General features: G+C 45.6%; 1 protein-coding gene across 1 annotated transcript; it reads left to right on the plus strand.

The window, feature by feature from the left end:
* Positions 1-6,173: 6,173 nt before the first annotated feature.
* C1QL3 (complement C1q like 3) lies at positions 6,174-14,726 on the plus strand. Its single transcript, XM_085050619.1, has 2 exons — positions 6,174-7,457; positions 12,002-14,726. The coding sequence occupies exons 1-2, from the start codon at positions 6,870-6,872 to the stop codon at positions 12,179-12,181; spliced, it is 768 nt and encodes a 255-aa protein (XP_084906745.1). The 5' UTR covers positions 6,174-6,869; the 3' UTR covers positions 12,182-14,726.
* The last annotated feature ends 116 nt before the right edge of the window (positions 14,727-14,842 follow it).

Below are 14,842 nucleotides of genomic sequence, written 5' to 3' on the forward strand. Positions count from 1 at the left end.
CCTTTTGGGAAGGACAGCACTCATTGTATCTGCCTGTGATTTGTAACTCTGTTGAAGCAAACTGATTTTAGCAAACTGGATGAACAGAACTGAAACAGGATTCCAGACATGTGATGCAAATAGTGGACCCAAAGCTGATCTCACATGCACTAGTTAACATCTCACTTAACAACTCACTTCGGTGGAGTTATTCCTAATTTGTGATGGATCAGGCCTACTGATTAATATTGCAACATGCCTTTTTTAACAAGGGCAGCTTTCTGAAAATTCCAAACCCAATTCTCTAGCATAATAATCAAAAGTTCAGAGTCTTGCAAGATCACACCGAAGTCCACTGTATGCCATTGTGTTGTAGGGAAGATTGTTTGGGATCAAAGGGTCTCCTGCTTTAGCTAATGAACAGATAGGAAGAAAAATGAATGATCAGAAGTAACTGCAACTTGCAAAGTAAATTACATCATTAACTGCTCCAGAAATCAATAATCAGGCACAAAAAGAAATTCAGTTGAGGGGATGACAGAAGAAAAAATAAATCTCTTGGGCATCTTGCCACTCTGGGGATTTTAATTTTGAGTTTTCCACTCCCATCTATCCATTCTTATTGCCCATCCATCAACCTCCTGATGAATATAAAGGACTCCAGTATGAAATGCCAGAAGATTGCTGGGTTGGTAGAACAATGGAAAGGGAGTCTTTCAGGTTTGGAGGAGGAAGGGCAAATCACAGATGACAGTTTAGAAAAGCTTGTCTCTGCTCTTGCTTTTTTCCCCTAACTTCTCTCTTTAATAGCATTGGCAGTCTAATAACCATTTCAAAGGTAACCAAAATCGTTCTCATGGGCAAATCATCTGGAAATCTCCTCCTGATTGACTCTAACTACTGACATAATTTTTAATAGAAGTGCAACATGATATATGCCTTTGCTTATTGGTGTAGTTTTAAGCAGGGACAAAGTGGTTGTTTAATCTTACTCCCATGTTAGAGGCATTTATCTTCCACCCCTTTGTATTTACTATTTGCATCCTCATAAGAATGCCGACACTGTAGTCTTCATTATTAGCAATACTCCTTGATTTAATAGCACTTATGAATATCTCTATATTTTGGGCTTTATTAATGAACATTGTGAGTTCTTCTGTGTGCCTCCTTATGACAGGCTGTCTGCTATGGATTTTGACCAGAAGGGAGTTAAAAGAAGGGGGGTGGATCAAGCAGAAAGACTACATGGGAAGCATTGCCACCACTGTTGTGGTTACATATGGGGTGGCAGAAGCCAACACTTCTACATTAAAAAAAGGTGATTAGTTAAAATACCCACCCTACAGGAAGGGAAAGGGGGGGCATGTAGAGAAAAAAAGGTGTTTTCACCAAGTACAGCTGACTTAGACTGTGAGCTGTACCCTGCTGCAAGCAGATACAATCATGATCTGTAAGGACACTGGATGCCCAGGCTCCTGTGAGAAAAGCTGGAGGAAGTGCTGTGTAAAAAACCCTCATGGCTGGAAACCCATTTCCTGAAATGCAGTGCGCTTAAGGGCAAACTGAGGCTGCTTTTGAAGGAAGCATTTACTGGTTGGTGCAAGCATTGCTCAATCACACCTCCACAGCACCATGGCTCTTAGAGACTCTCCAGAAACTGTCCAAATCCCAGCTCCTTGTGCAAAGGAAGGCATGAACCTTCCTTTGGGAGGGGTGATGAAAAGAGGATCTCAGTGGGTGCAGCTTTACCCAGAGACCATGGATCTGACACAGCTCTGGCAGTTCTGTGCCATCACCAGGGCAAGAGCAATCAACTGCTCAGGTCCCACTGTGGCTGGAGAAGTGCTTGGATCACAATCAAAAATACCCACAAGGCTGACCCATGCAGAAGTACAGCCTTGTATTCACTACAGCCTTGTATTCACCACCTTTGATCGTGACTGCAGAGGGATGGAATAGAAAGACAGCAACCAGCAGGCTTGAAGGTGTATGGGAAAGAAGGAACCTGAAAGAACAATCTTTTATGCTTGCAACTAGTGTTTTATTTTGAATAAATAGGGGCACTCACAATTACGAGCATCTTTTATGGTTGATTACTGCTATTTATTTTGCCAGTTATCAAGTGTCATATATGATTATTTTATATCCTTAAACTTTGTCAGCTGAATGTGTAATCTTTAGCTCCCTATGTGTTTAAGGCTTATTTTTACATACACATTTATGTTTTTATATCTGCAGTAATTCACCAGTCAAAACATGACATACATGATTTTGGTTCCAATCTTTCCACTTTAATTCTGCTCTCACCCCTTCCCCCCGCCCAGCAACCAGTCATGTTTAACTGATCTTTTCAGATTAAAAACTAAAAAGGAAGAAATGTGTCAAATTTATTTGCAAATTCTGCTTGTTGAGCCCTGTCACTTTAGCGACAGCCCTCCCCAAATTCCCTCCTCATTTGGATTTGAAAAGTGAATGTAACCCTTTCAAGGCTGGACCTTTTTCTTTGGATCGTTTTCCTGTTTGCCTTTACATTCAGAGACTGATCTTCAAAGGGCTTTATTAATTGCAATAAAACTTAATCTGCACTATTTCCAATCACATATAAAGATGGCTTAAATCCCTTAGGTCCAAAGGATTCCAAAAGGTTCCAAAAATCAGCAAAACAATTTTTTCTTTTACACACCAAAGCTGATTTTCCTTCCATGAACATGAAAAGCTTAATCTATATTAAGGAATATAGTGGGCAACTTCCAGCACTATAAACATCTTTGGTCTTCAGTCATCCTGACCAGGACAGGTTTGGTAAGAATTTATTTAAAGCTGCCTGCATGAGCTCCTACCAAAACTGGTACAGGACATGGTGCTCCCCAGGACCTGGTACCTGACACAAATGCCAGTGCTGATTTTACCAAACTAAGGGAACAGATGTGAAATAGGCTACCAAGGATGGTTTGGGATAGCAACTTATCACCATCATGTCTGTCTCCATGGTACCTTTGAGCCACCTATAGATATGAATATTTTTTCCTTTTTATGATATATTTTGCAACATTGAACCTAATTATGTGTTGGAGTGAGTGCATGTTTTTTCCTTGATCATACCACTGGTATCCAGGCTGAAATGCTAACCTTTACATACATAATTAAACCAGTGTTTAGAACAGCACAGTGTAGCAAAGCCTTAATTTTTGAGCAGATTGAAATTCAAAACACATCTTTAAAATAATAATAAAAGAGATTGAAAATATAAGTGAGAGCAAACCACATGCAGATAAGAGTGAGCAGAAGCAGTATGGAGCTTGGCACAGCATTCACACACTCCTTTGCTAGGCATATGCCTTTTTCCATGTTACTCCTGCCTACTGTAGTTGGTAAAGGGTTGCCCTTTTTTACAGAGCATTTTTCCTGGGCTAACTTTGAATTTAGCAGTGCAGGTGTAAGGAGTCATTTTGTGCTTAGTGACTGCAGAACATGTTCCCCTGTGTGCCAGTGGGTGAGCTCGTGGAGGGTTTTCTTCAGCTTTCCCCTGTGCTAGTGCTGAGGCAAAGGCACACATGTGAAATGGACATGCATGTTATGCTGTATGTCTCTAAGTCTCCGTGTGAATATGAACTAATTAGTCAGTAAGAGCTGTGAGAAGGCTCTTGCAAATGGCAGAAGCTGCAGGGGATGCAGCTTGAACACCAACTGCGTGTCTGAATGCACAAAGGCCTAGAGAAGAGGAAAGGAATCAAGCAAGCTGAAAAGCTGGAGCAAGCCTGCAAAGAGAGCTTCAAAAATACAAATAAATTTAGCACATTAAGACTGGCAGCAGCTCATGTAGGTATAATGGTTATACTAAGAATGGACTGTCAATCTGGACTGTCAGCTTTTAGCATGGAGAGATTATAGCATAAGCGCTACCCAAGCCTTAATTACAGCAAATCAATGTTTTGACACACCACTTCAGGACAACAAAAGCCCCATGGTAAAAAGAGGTTTCTACACTTCCTTTTAATTTGCACCAGGCTGCTGAGACCTCTGGCGCATAACTTCTGAGCACTTTGGTTTCCCATTCTTAGCTTTCCAAGAAAACCTGATTTTTCCTTGGGAACTAAGGTTAAACTGGTAACTAAATGCAAGGTCCTGGGTTGTGTTCCAGACTAACATACAAGCTCCTCTGTCAACCCAGTACTTGCCCTGATCTCTCTATTCGGGTTACTCTGGCTATAATTTTGGTGGCTTTCTTTGGGAGAAAGTCTGCAACAGCTCACAGTGAATGAGCATCCCAGGCAGTATGTGTGAGGATAAAAGTATCTGTTAAGAAGGAGAACATGGTTGGTATAGTAGGATCTCACTTTAAGAATCAGGCTTATCATAGCTGAGGGTGAACTTGATGCCAATAGGTGACCCAGCATCATGATGGCTTCACAGATCATGACAGGTTTATTTCTATTTGAGGATGAGATCTCTTTGTCTAATGTGTAACACAGCCATTGCGATGAAGGTCTGTGCACACCCTGATGTCACAAAAACCAGCTGGGTTAGGGATGACTGAATACAACACCTCAAGGGTCCAGCTACAGGCTGAGACAGAGCAGTCACTCCTGGCACAACTTTTCAGTTTTTCCTGCCCAGAAGAAAAAACAGTGTTGAAAGTCCTTTCCCATGGAGTAAAGAGAGCAAAGAGATACGAACAAAACCCTCCAAGAGTGTACAACTGCCTTCCTGGGTCTTGAGGGGAAGCCCTTAGCTAAGGGAACTGGCTAGCTTGTGTCAGTGCCAGATAAAGAATTTTTTTAAGACAGAGCATTAGAGAAAAGAAAAAAAAATTTAAAAAGGAGAGGGAGGAATATTTACAAGTGCATGAATGGAAGCTTTGTCGACAGTTTTCTGGGGAGATAAGGAGCTGGACTGGCCCATCTCTGCACGGCGTGGACACACTCGTTGCCTTTGAGTCTCTCAGGAAAGAGCAAAAGGAGCTGCTGACATTTCTGCTTAAAAGGAAGAATCAATGAATCTTTGTTTCCCACTGCCTGCTTGTTTGACCTTATTGTGTTGCGGAATAGAAAAGATATAAAAGAGAACGGGTGAGGAGAGAGCAGATTCGTGCTAATAAAATCCAAGACAAGATCACAGCCCTCTGATCATCACTGGAGATGCCATTATTTGGTTGTTGTCCTATTTGCCGCTGCTGCTCATTTCTGATTCTTGCCTTGCTGTAATAAGTCACACTCTTTCCAGCCATCATCCTTGTATTGACAGGCAAATGTCACCCAGGTTTGATTGACGTCCATTGCTCCTGAATACAGAAGTATGATTTAGGAATCAATTCTGTTTGTTTATTTAAACAGCTCTTTGTGTACCTTGTATATCTGTAAGCAGGACAAGTTCCTTAATATTTTCTCTGCAACAATGCCACTAATATTGCACATTCACCTTCCCACTCAGTCACAGAGGTGCCCACCAGACCTTGGGGGAGGAGAAGCATTTCATGCACACACAAAAAAAAAAAAAAAAGAAGAAAAAAAAAAGAAAAAAGAAAACCACAAGATTTAACAGAATGCTTTGCTTCCCCTGACTTAAGCCAAAGAGATCTTTTTCTCAGGTCCAGGCATCTGTCGATTTGCATATACCCCGGACTTTTCTTTGGCTTCTAAACAAAAGGGAACACTTTCCCTCAGTGTCAGTTTGCAAGCAGAGCAGCAACTGGCTTAAACACTGGGAAACACTGTGGCCAGTGATGAGTATGTCAATTTTAATTCACAGGAAAAACTATTTCCTTCCCTGCCTTTATGGCTGCAATTGGGACGACGAGGATGAGGGAGATCCGAAATTGCCAGAGATATTCATCTCGATTATTTTGGGAGGTATATTTTCAAATGACTTTTACTTGGACAATTGGTAAAACATCCCTGCATTTAAAGCAGTATTTCCCAGAAAACACTAACATGGCAGAGCAGCCTCAGGGAAGCATTAAGCAGGAGGTGGATTGACCTTTTAATTCTCGATCGGTGACCTGAAGGGTACCCAGAGGCTGCTAAGCACATCTCTTCCTCTCAGTCTGCCTCAGAAAGAGCTGTCATCGCAAGATGCAGCTAGTGAGTGAGGCTCACGATTTCGCTGTTCATCCGTTTGCGGGAGGGGTGGGGGAGGGAGAAAAGAAAAAAAATATATATTTCCCACACTGCCAGAGTAATGCCAAACTCTCTGTGAGTGGGAAGAGCAGAGCAGATGCTGGAATGAGATGCCAAAGCAGCTCCCCTTTCCCCTGCGCTTTTGGGTGCCTATAAATTGCTCCAGCGCGCTCGTCAGCCTCCTCCTCTCCTGGCAGGTGGCACCCGGGCAGGATCCCGCTCTCCCTTCGGCTCCAGCTCCGGCTCCGGCGCGGCGGCGCGGGCACTGGGCGGCGGGCACCGGGGCGGCCGGGAGGCGCGTCCCCGCTGAGGACTGTCGTCTCTGCGAAAAGAGAGAGGGAGGGAGAGAGAGAGAGCGAGGAGGCGAGCGGGGCGATCGCGAGAGGAAAGGCAAGTTCCAGGGAAAGTTGACTCGGACTGGCACAGCCTGCAAAAAAAAAAAAGTCGATCGCCAGCGGGAGCATAAAAGTGCGGGCGGCCGGGGCGCGGCGGCAGCTCTCCCTCTCCCGCTCCGCTCCGCTCCCTCGCCCGGCCGGCGGCCGCAGCGGAGCGCCGCGACCCGCGGGAGCCCCCGCAACACCGGCGGCCCTCGGGAGGGCGGCCGAGCCCCAGGGGAGCCGAGCTCGCGCGGGCTCGGCGTTTTTTCGGCTCTGAGGAGGAACCCCGCCAACCATCAAGATTTTGTCCAAAAGCAGACAAGAGGATCGCCCTGCGCTGAGCCGGCTGGTGGGCAGCAGGCGGCGGCTGATCGCGGCCGGCGCGCTGGGGGTGGTGATGGTGCTGCTGCTGGTCATCCTCATCCCGGTGCTGGTCAGCTCGGCAGGCACCTCGGCGCACTACGAGATGCTGGGCACCTGCCGCATGGTCTGCGACCCCTACGGCGGCACCAAGGCGCCCAGCACGGCGGCCACGCCCGACCGCGGGCTCATGCAGTCCCTGCCCACCTTCATCCAGGGGCCCAAGGGGGAGGCCGGCCGGCCGGGCAAAGCGGGGCCGCGCGGCCCGCCGGGGGAGCCGGGGCCGCCCGGCCCGGTGGGGCCGCCGGGTGAGAAGGGCGAGCCGGGGCGGCAGGGCCTGCCGGGTCCCCCCGGGGCGCCGGGGCTGAACGCGGCGGGGGCCATCAGCGCCGCCACCTACAGCACCGTCCCCAAGATCGCCTTCTACGCCGGCCTCAAGCGGCAGCACGAGGGCTACGAGGTGCTCAAGTTCGACGACGTGGTCACCAACCTGGGCAACCACTACGACCCCACCACCGGCAAGTTCACCTGCTCCATCCCCGGCATCTACTTCTTCACCTACCATGTGCTCATGCGGGGCGGCGACGGCACCAGCATGTGGGCCGACCTCTGCAAGAACAACCAGGTGGGCGCCGCGCCGGGGGCAGCCGGGGACAGGAGGGCAGCGGGCGCCCGGGCGGAGCGGGGTTCCCGTGGGAGCGGGCGCTGCGCGGGGAGCGGGCGGAGCGGCGCGGAAGGGCGGGAAGCGGGCGGGGAGGGGGAGCCGGGCGGCCGCTGGAGGCGGCGCGGGTGCGTGGCGGGGGAGCGGAGCCTGAGCCCGGGCGGCGCGAAGCGGGCGAGGGGGACCGGCGGTCTCCTCTCCGCAGCCGGCGGGGAACCTGCGGGGAGCGCCGGCCCGCTCCGCCCCGTGTGCCCGAGGGCCACCGAGGGGCCGAGTGTTCCGCGCAGAGCCGAGGCCGCCCGGGCTGCTGGGGGAAAGCGGCCTCGACGTTCTCTCCTGTCCCCTCCGAGAGCCGTTCCCAGCCCGCTGTCCGGGCGGCCCCGCGGGCAGAGCAGCACCTGGCCGCTGTCGGCTCCCGGCCGCGGAGCGCTGCTCGCAGCTGTGCCGGGACGGGAGCGGGGGGCGGGCGTACAAACAGCGCTGCCCCCGCAGGGCCGACAAGAGCCCGGCGCTCCCTCGGGGAGGGGAAACTCCCCGGCAAGACAGGGGAGCCAGGGGCCGCGGGTGAGCTCAGAGAGGGTGGTGCTGCGCGGGGAAAGGGTGAGGTGGGTGGGAGGAACGCAGCCACGGCACGGGACGGGGCTCCCACGCACAGGAGCGCGGGGTTTGACACGCTCAGCCCCCGGCGGGGAGCGAGGCTTCCCCTGTCAGGAGAGCTGGCACCAGAGTGAGCTCGGTTGCCGCAGACCTGAGCCCTCGGCGGGCCAGCGCCGGGGCAGGCACGGACGGGCTGACGGACCGTGCCGGGGAGGCACACGGCGCGTCCGGAGAGCCCGAGCAGGACCCGAGTCTGTCGGCATCTGCTAGGCAGGATGGAAACATCGCAAATAATTAAAGGTCTTGCGATGCTACCGTCTGAGAGACAGAGGAATCATCCCTTTTAATTAGGATAAACGTTGCCGCTGCGCTCGGAGAGGCTGTGCCTGTAACATTGCCCCCGGGGAGCCGTCCTTCGCAATTTTGCGCCTCTTTCGTGCGTAGTCAACAGGCACGGGTAGGCTGGCTCTAATTCCTACAGTGCTTAGCGGCACCGCCATCCCTCAGGCTCTGGGTGCCCAGGGACAGCGCGAGGTGCCCGGACGTCCCCGTGTCCCCGGAGCTCCGCGGTGCTCCCTCCGGCACCCCGGTCCCCGTGCGGCGGGAGGGCGAGGGGCGCGCAGCGCACTCAACAGGTCCCTCGGCGCCCGAGCCGTCCCGGCGCGCAGGGCTGCAGGGCGGGCTGGCGGCTCTCCCGGGCTCGGGGAGCCCGGAGCCCGCGCCGCCGCTCTCGCCGGGCTGTTCGCCCTCCGGCGGGGTGGGCTGGGGGATGGATGGGCTCCACGCCGTGTCCGTGGCACTGCACACCGGCCCCCGTGTCCCCGCCGTGCCCGCCGGCCGCGGAGAGCCTCGTTCGTTTGCGCGTCTCCTCCCCCGCCGAGCGCGGCGGCTCACGGCCCTTTGTGCTCGGCGCGCACGGGAGCGGCGGCGGCCGGTAAATTAATCTGATATGCCACTTAACCTTTTGTTTATGGCTCCTCAGAAGGACTGTGGAAACAGAATAATGAGGACATCAGCGGCAATTAATTAAATTAGAAAATGTCTACCATAAATACTGTCTCAGCAGATAAACCAGGACTAGTAAAAGTGCATCCTAATATATTCGCTTTGATATCTTCATGCAAAGGCAATATTGTTCACTGAAAGAATACCATTTTACTTGCAGTTTAAGAACTGATCTATTTTTACCCCTATTTATAGTGTTGTAGTGTTTATTTTCACAAACCCTGAAAAGTAAATACACAGCAGTAGTTTTAAAGAAGTATCCAATTACAAATATTCAATTGAACCTGAAGTCTAACCATTTCCAAATATAGCCACTTGCAGTACCAGACATGAGAGAAATTAAACTCACAGTTATTCCAAGATTAAAAAAAAAACCCACAAACAGGGGTTCCATGTCTATATTTATATATACTATACCAGATAAGTATTTAGGTAAGTACCTGAATATAAATGGTTTAAAATTGACCCACAATTTTAATGCCTCTAAGACTGACTATGATTTACACTTGAAACACTAAATGCTGATGTGACATATATTTGTTTATATTTGTAAGGAAGCTCAGAAATTTTGGAAGTAAGTAGTTAAATGAAGTGACAAAGGTAACATTATAAATCCAATGTTCTCTAACAATGAAGAAACCTGAAACATTAAAAAGTGTATGACATACAGAAAAAAAAACCCATTCCTAAGCAATATATATGTGGAATCTCAAGGTCCCCAGTGTTAACACCTTGTCTGCTTTAATGGTTATCAAGCTTGAACAGGGAAGTGCTGAGATCACTCAGCCAAGATACGTGTGTGCAGGCTGAGAGCATAGCTTCATGAAAGAATTTACATGGAATTTGTGAAATGTATTGTCCCATAATGCATTAATTTTGAGATACATTTACCCTCTTGCAGCAGTACACTCATGAGAATTCACTTGAGGCTGTTCTCCTAGGCTTTAAAAAGAAATTGTTCTGGCTAACCAAGCAAGAAGGTAAACCCACTAAGAATAGCGTACAGGACCTTTATTGCTACACACAAGGCACTAAGATCTGCGTTTTGGTTTCTAGACTTTCCATACCCAGAATATTTTTTTTTCCGCAGCCAGTATATAGAATCTTAAAAACTAAATATCCATTGCTGTTGTAGCCAGTGTCCACATGCTGGCTCCCTTAGGATAGTCACTAATTTAATTCTCCCTTACCATCCACAGAAGCACAGTATTTTATACAAATCCACAACGTAGCATTTCATTAGGAAGTAAATGGGTATGTGAAAAGTCATTTAAACCATTTTGCTCACCAGTAGTTCTCTGTGAAAGTTTTTCTACCTCATCTGTAGCCTTTTCACTCCTCCCCATTTGCCCTTCCCATTTCCACTGCCAGTGACCATCTCAGTCAGTTATTTTCTCTGGAAGGTGTTTCCAGGGTTAGTGGCCCAGAGCCTTCAACTCCACCCTGCCAGTCATTAATCCAGAGGAAACATTCAGTACTTAGAATAATTATTGCTTAAAAAACCAGCAAAACAGATCACCTCTGTAAACAATACCAGGCGAGTCAGGATCAAGAAGTCCTGAAATAGTCAGGGTTTATCATCATGCCATGTATCAGTTTAAATTTGCAGCCTGTCACAGCTCTGCAAGCCTTTTCAGCCTCTCTCACTGTTCTTACAGGATGAATAAAGAATTTCCACCTACTGTGATTTTTAAGCTGCATAATGGCATAAGATTCTGCATGGCAAAAGAACCCCCTCCTTTTTAACATTTCAATATTAATGTGAAATCATATCACATGAAAATTTAATTTGGAAATATATCATGTAAACTTTGAAAGGAATCCACGGAAAATTGTGACTTATAGCCTATTTTTTTCAGTTCAGAACGGAAAAAATCCCACATATAGTACGCCAAGTCATGCATTATTACTTAGTTCAGATTTGCAATGCCACTAAATCATTTACTGCTCCGTAACTGCACAAGAACAAAGACAAGCAACAAGCAGATGACGTGTTACACTGAAATAAATCACATACAACCATGTTTAAATATTTTACCAAACAGAGTCAAATTATATATAAATGATTTGGAGAACTACAATGGCACAGGCTGTTCATTGCTGGAAACCAACATATATCTTGAAATCACAGATTACTTCCAGTTTGCAAGAAATGTCAAATTTAATCAGTAGTGGAATACCAAGGGAGAAATGGGAAAAAATTATATTTAAGGGAAAGTTGCAAATGAAAAGCCCTCAATGACTTGTAAATTCCAAAAATTTCTTAGAGCAAATAGTGACTTGCCTGTGATTTTTCAAAGGTGCATCTCTTAAAACACAGCAAAATTAAATGTTTGCGAACTGAAATGTAGTAATAGCAGTTTTTCCAAACCCAGACTAGAATCCTTACCTGCTTGTGTGCATGGGTGGGGGGAAGTACTTAGTACTTGTATTCTTTTTTGCAGCATGATCCTATTACTTGGTATGACAATAAACTGCCTCTGGAGAAAGTCCATGTCCATCTTGGGAGCTCCCTGTGGGCCTCCTGATGGATCCTCACCATTGTCAATCACTTGTCTCACTGGTACAGAATTACACCAATGTAAAACTGGCACATGACCAGACCTAGCTCTCCCAACTCCAGCTATTCTTACAGATATATTTAAAAAGGCTCGAGACATCTACAGAAGATCAGGCAGGTGTGCATTCATCACATGACTGAGACAGGAGCATATTACTGCTTTATTTTCAGAGGTATTGTAGGAGAAAATAAGCAATAACCATAGGAAGAAACTACAACATAGGTTGCCAGATGTTTAAAGTGGCAACTCATGCATGTTGAATAAACACTGAGGATTTGCTTTAATTTCACCATGCAGTAAGAATTCCCTGAGTTTCCTTAACCAGTCATTCTGTATTTTATGTAGGTCCGAGCTAGTGCGATTGCTCAGGATGCCGATCAGAACTACGACTATGCCAGTAACAGTGTGGTTCTTCACCTGGAGCCCGGAGACGAAGTTTACATTAAATTAGATGGAGGAAAAGCACATGGAGGAAACAACAACAAATACAGCACATTTTCTGGATTTATTATTTATGCTGACTGATAATGAGTAAAAAGACCCACCAAACCAGTCGACAAATGAAGCCTGCTCTTCTAAGCGATGGATTTGCGTGGCAAAAGTCAATGAAAAAAGCACCCCAGCAGAGAGTGACCACTGAACACCTCAGCAGTGGGGGGAAAAAAGTCGAATGCTACCTGATTCACATCTGTACAACACAGAGAAACCTTATGTTAAAAACCCACAAACCAAGTTAAACAGATGTGCGATCCACTTCCGCCAAAGCAAATACTTCCTCATTGTTAGTGTCCATGTGAATGAAGTTCTACATAGATCAAATTTTTATAGGAAAAAAAAGCCCACCTAAGGACGCTGAGTTATTTCTTCAGTGTATATGATACTTTGATGTGTTATGATCTTGCTGCTTTATCCATACTTCAGCTTTGGTTCTTGTGACTTACCTGCTAACAATGATGCTTGGAGTCCACTCATAGTGTGGTGAGGAATGATTTTACAATAAAAGGAAGAGGTAATCAAAATATGCTTTCTCTCCGCAAAGAAATTGTTTGCCTTGTACTTTTCTTACCCTTCTACTTTAAACTAGAAACTAATCAGCTTCAAGCCTTAACTCAATGTTCCTGCTTTGTAGGTTTACATTAGACCTTTAATATAAAATCAATCCAGTGGAGTTATTTAAATTTTGTCTTTCCCTTAGCTGTCTTCTAAAAGAAAAAGAAAGCTAGAAGAAACACTATTTTCCCCTGAAAAATGTAACAGTTGACAAACTATTCTATTGGACCATATCCCTGATTCCACCAAAGCAAATGGCGAAACTCCCATTGCTGTTAGTGGAAAAGGGATTTGGCTTTTAATTTGTATACATGTAAATATATGTATTTAGACAATTATTACAGGCCCATTCTTGATGGTTAGTTGTGTAAATATTTAGAAAGCCTGGCATCCACACCATCAGACTAAGGCAGAGTTTTCTTTGCAGCAAGTAGTCTTCATTAGTCTTCTAGCACTTAGTCTGTACCTCAGTACCATTTTTAATAAATTAGCTACGGATTAAATATTGCAGATGTTCCATTAGAATTTCATAGGAGTATAATGAGTCAAAACCTTAATTGTCGTAGGTGTCTTGTCCCACTGAAGTTAGTAGGATTTTTCCAACAAGGGAAGAGTGGGAGATCTGACACGTGAGAAAATGCTGTCACATAGACCTTTTCCATGGAAGCTAGTTATCAGTTCATAGTAAGGTGTGCCTGTGAGACAGACACAGAGAAGCATATTACCAAAAATGATAACACATATGCAAAGAAGGAAGTGGATATTTACATGCAAAAAAGTATGTATTAAAACCTATTTTTCTCATTCATATAGATATAGATATATAAAGTCTCAAAGAAGCTTAATCCATATAGAGGATTAATGGCTTGGAGAATTAAACTAAAGACAGATACATAGTTATAAAAATGCTTTAAAATCACTCATAGCAGTAATGTCCACAGAATATTTTTATTCAGAAAATGGATTTACTATTTGTTTTGGATTTGGGAGGCAATTTCTCTCAGGTTCAAACTTGCAGATTTCATTCTAAACCTAAATTTTAGCAAGATTATTAAATTTCTTTAGCATTGTTTGTTATTTATTTTTAACGTTTCGGCAAAAGCAAGGTAACATTTCTATAAATCATTAAAGAGTAACAGAGGCTACCCCTAGCATTGCTATTTCATATATTCTATTACAAGCAACCTTGTCTAATGTAGTAAGAGTACAAACTTAGATTTATCTGCACTAAAATTTCCAACAAAAAAGCTCTCCAGTGCTGGCTGCTCAGCAAAAGTCTAATGAAGATTTTACACATCTCTCTAAAAATCTCTTATTTGAATGAGCGAACCTTTTCTTAAACAGAATGTGTTACTCCTTCTGTTTTGAGTGGTCCAATTCAAAACAAATGCTGAGTGAGTCCAGGCTGACTGAGAGGATTTTCCAAGCAAACTCATCCAGGGTTTACAAGGGGACATCGTGCTGCCAGCTGCTTGTGTATTATCTCACCAGAATGGTTAATGCTTTTACCTTATGACGAAGTGCCAGCCTTTATCTGTACATTGTTGTGGCTACTCCTGTTTTATTTCTACGAGGCACTTATTTTAATAACAGATGTGTACCTGACTTGTCTGTTTGCTCCACTGTTGCTGTTGCTGGCCAGTGCCCTCCCACAGCAGCATAGCTAGAGATTCCCTACGTAGTGTCCAACAGTCCTGCACCGAGCTAGAGGTCATCTGCAACAGCAATGCACATTTAATAATGTTTATTGGTAAAGCTCAGTACTACAAGACGTAAATGGTCAGATTTGAAGCTTTCGAAATCAGGCTACCACTGCTACTGGATTTATGCATTTTTTGGATAAATCATCTGCCCTGGTTAAAGTTAGACAAGAGCAAAGAACACACTTTATGTGAACACCACATATAAGGCAAACATTTCTTCCTTTTTCATCATATCTTGATACACTGATTTGTAAAGACTTATATCACAACCTTTGTTATAACTATTACAACTCATTAAAACTGTATTATGTAATATATTTTGAGTGTTGGTGTTGCATCCTTACAAAAATAAGCTGGTATGTGTCAAGTTTTACATGATTGCTGTGAGAGTCCAAGTTCACGATAAAAATTTAATGCAATTAAAAAAAGACAT

Source organism: Lichenostomus cassidix, chromosome 2, assembly GCF_008360975.1.
Source record: "Lichenostomus cassidix isolate B80296 chromosome 2, HeHo_3.0, whole genome shotgun sequence".
Lineage (NCBI taxonomy): Eukaryota > Metazoa > Chordata > Aves > Passeriformes > Meliphagidae > Lichenostomus > Lichenostomus cassidix.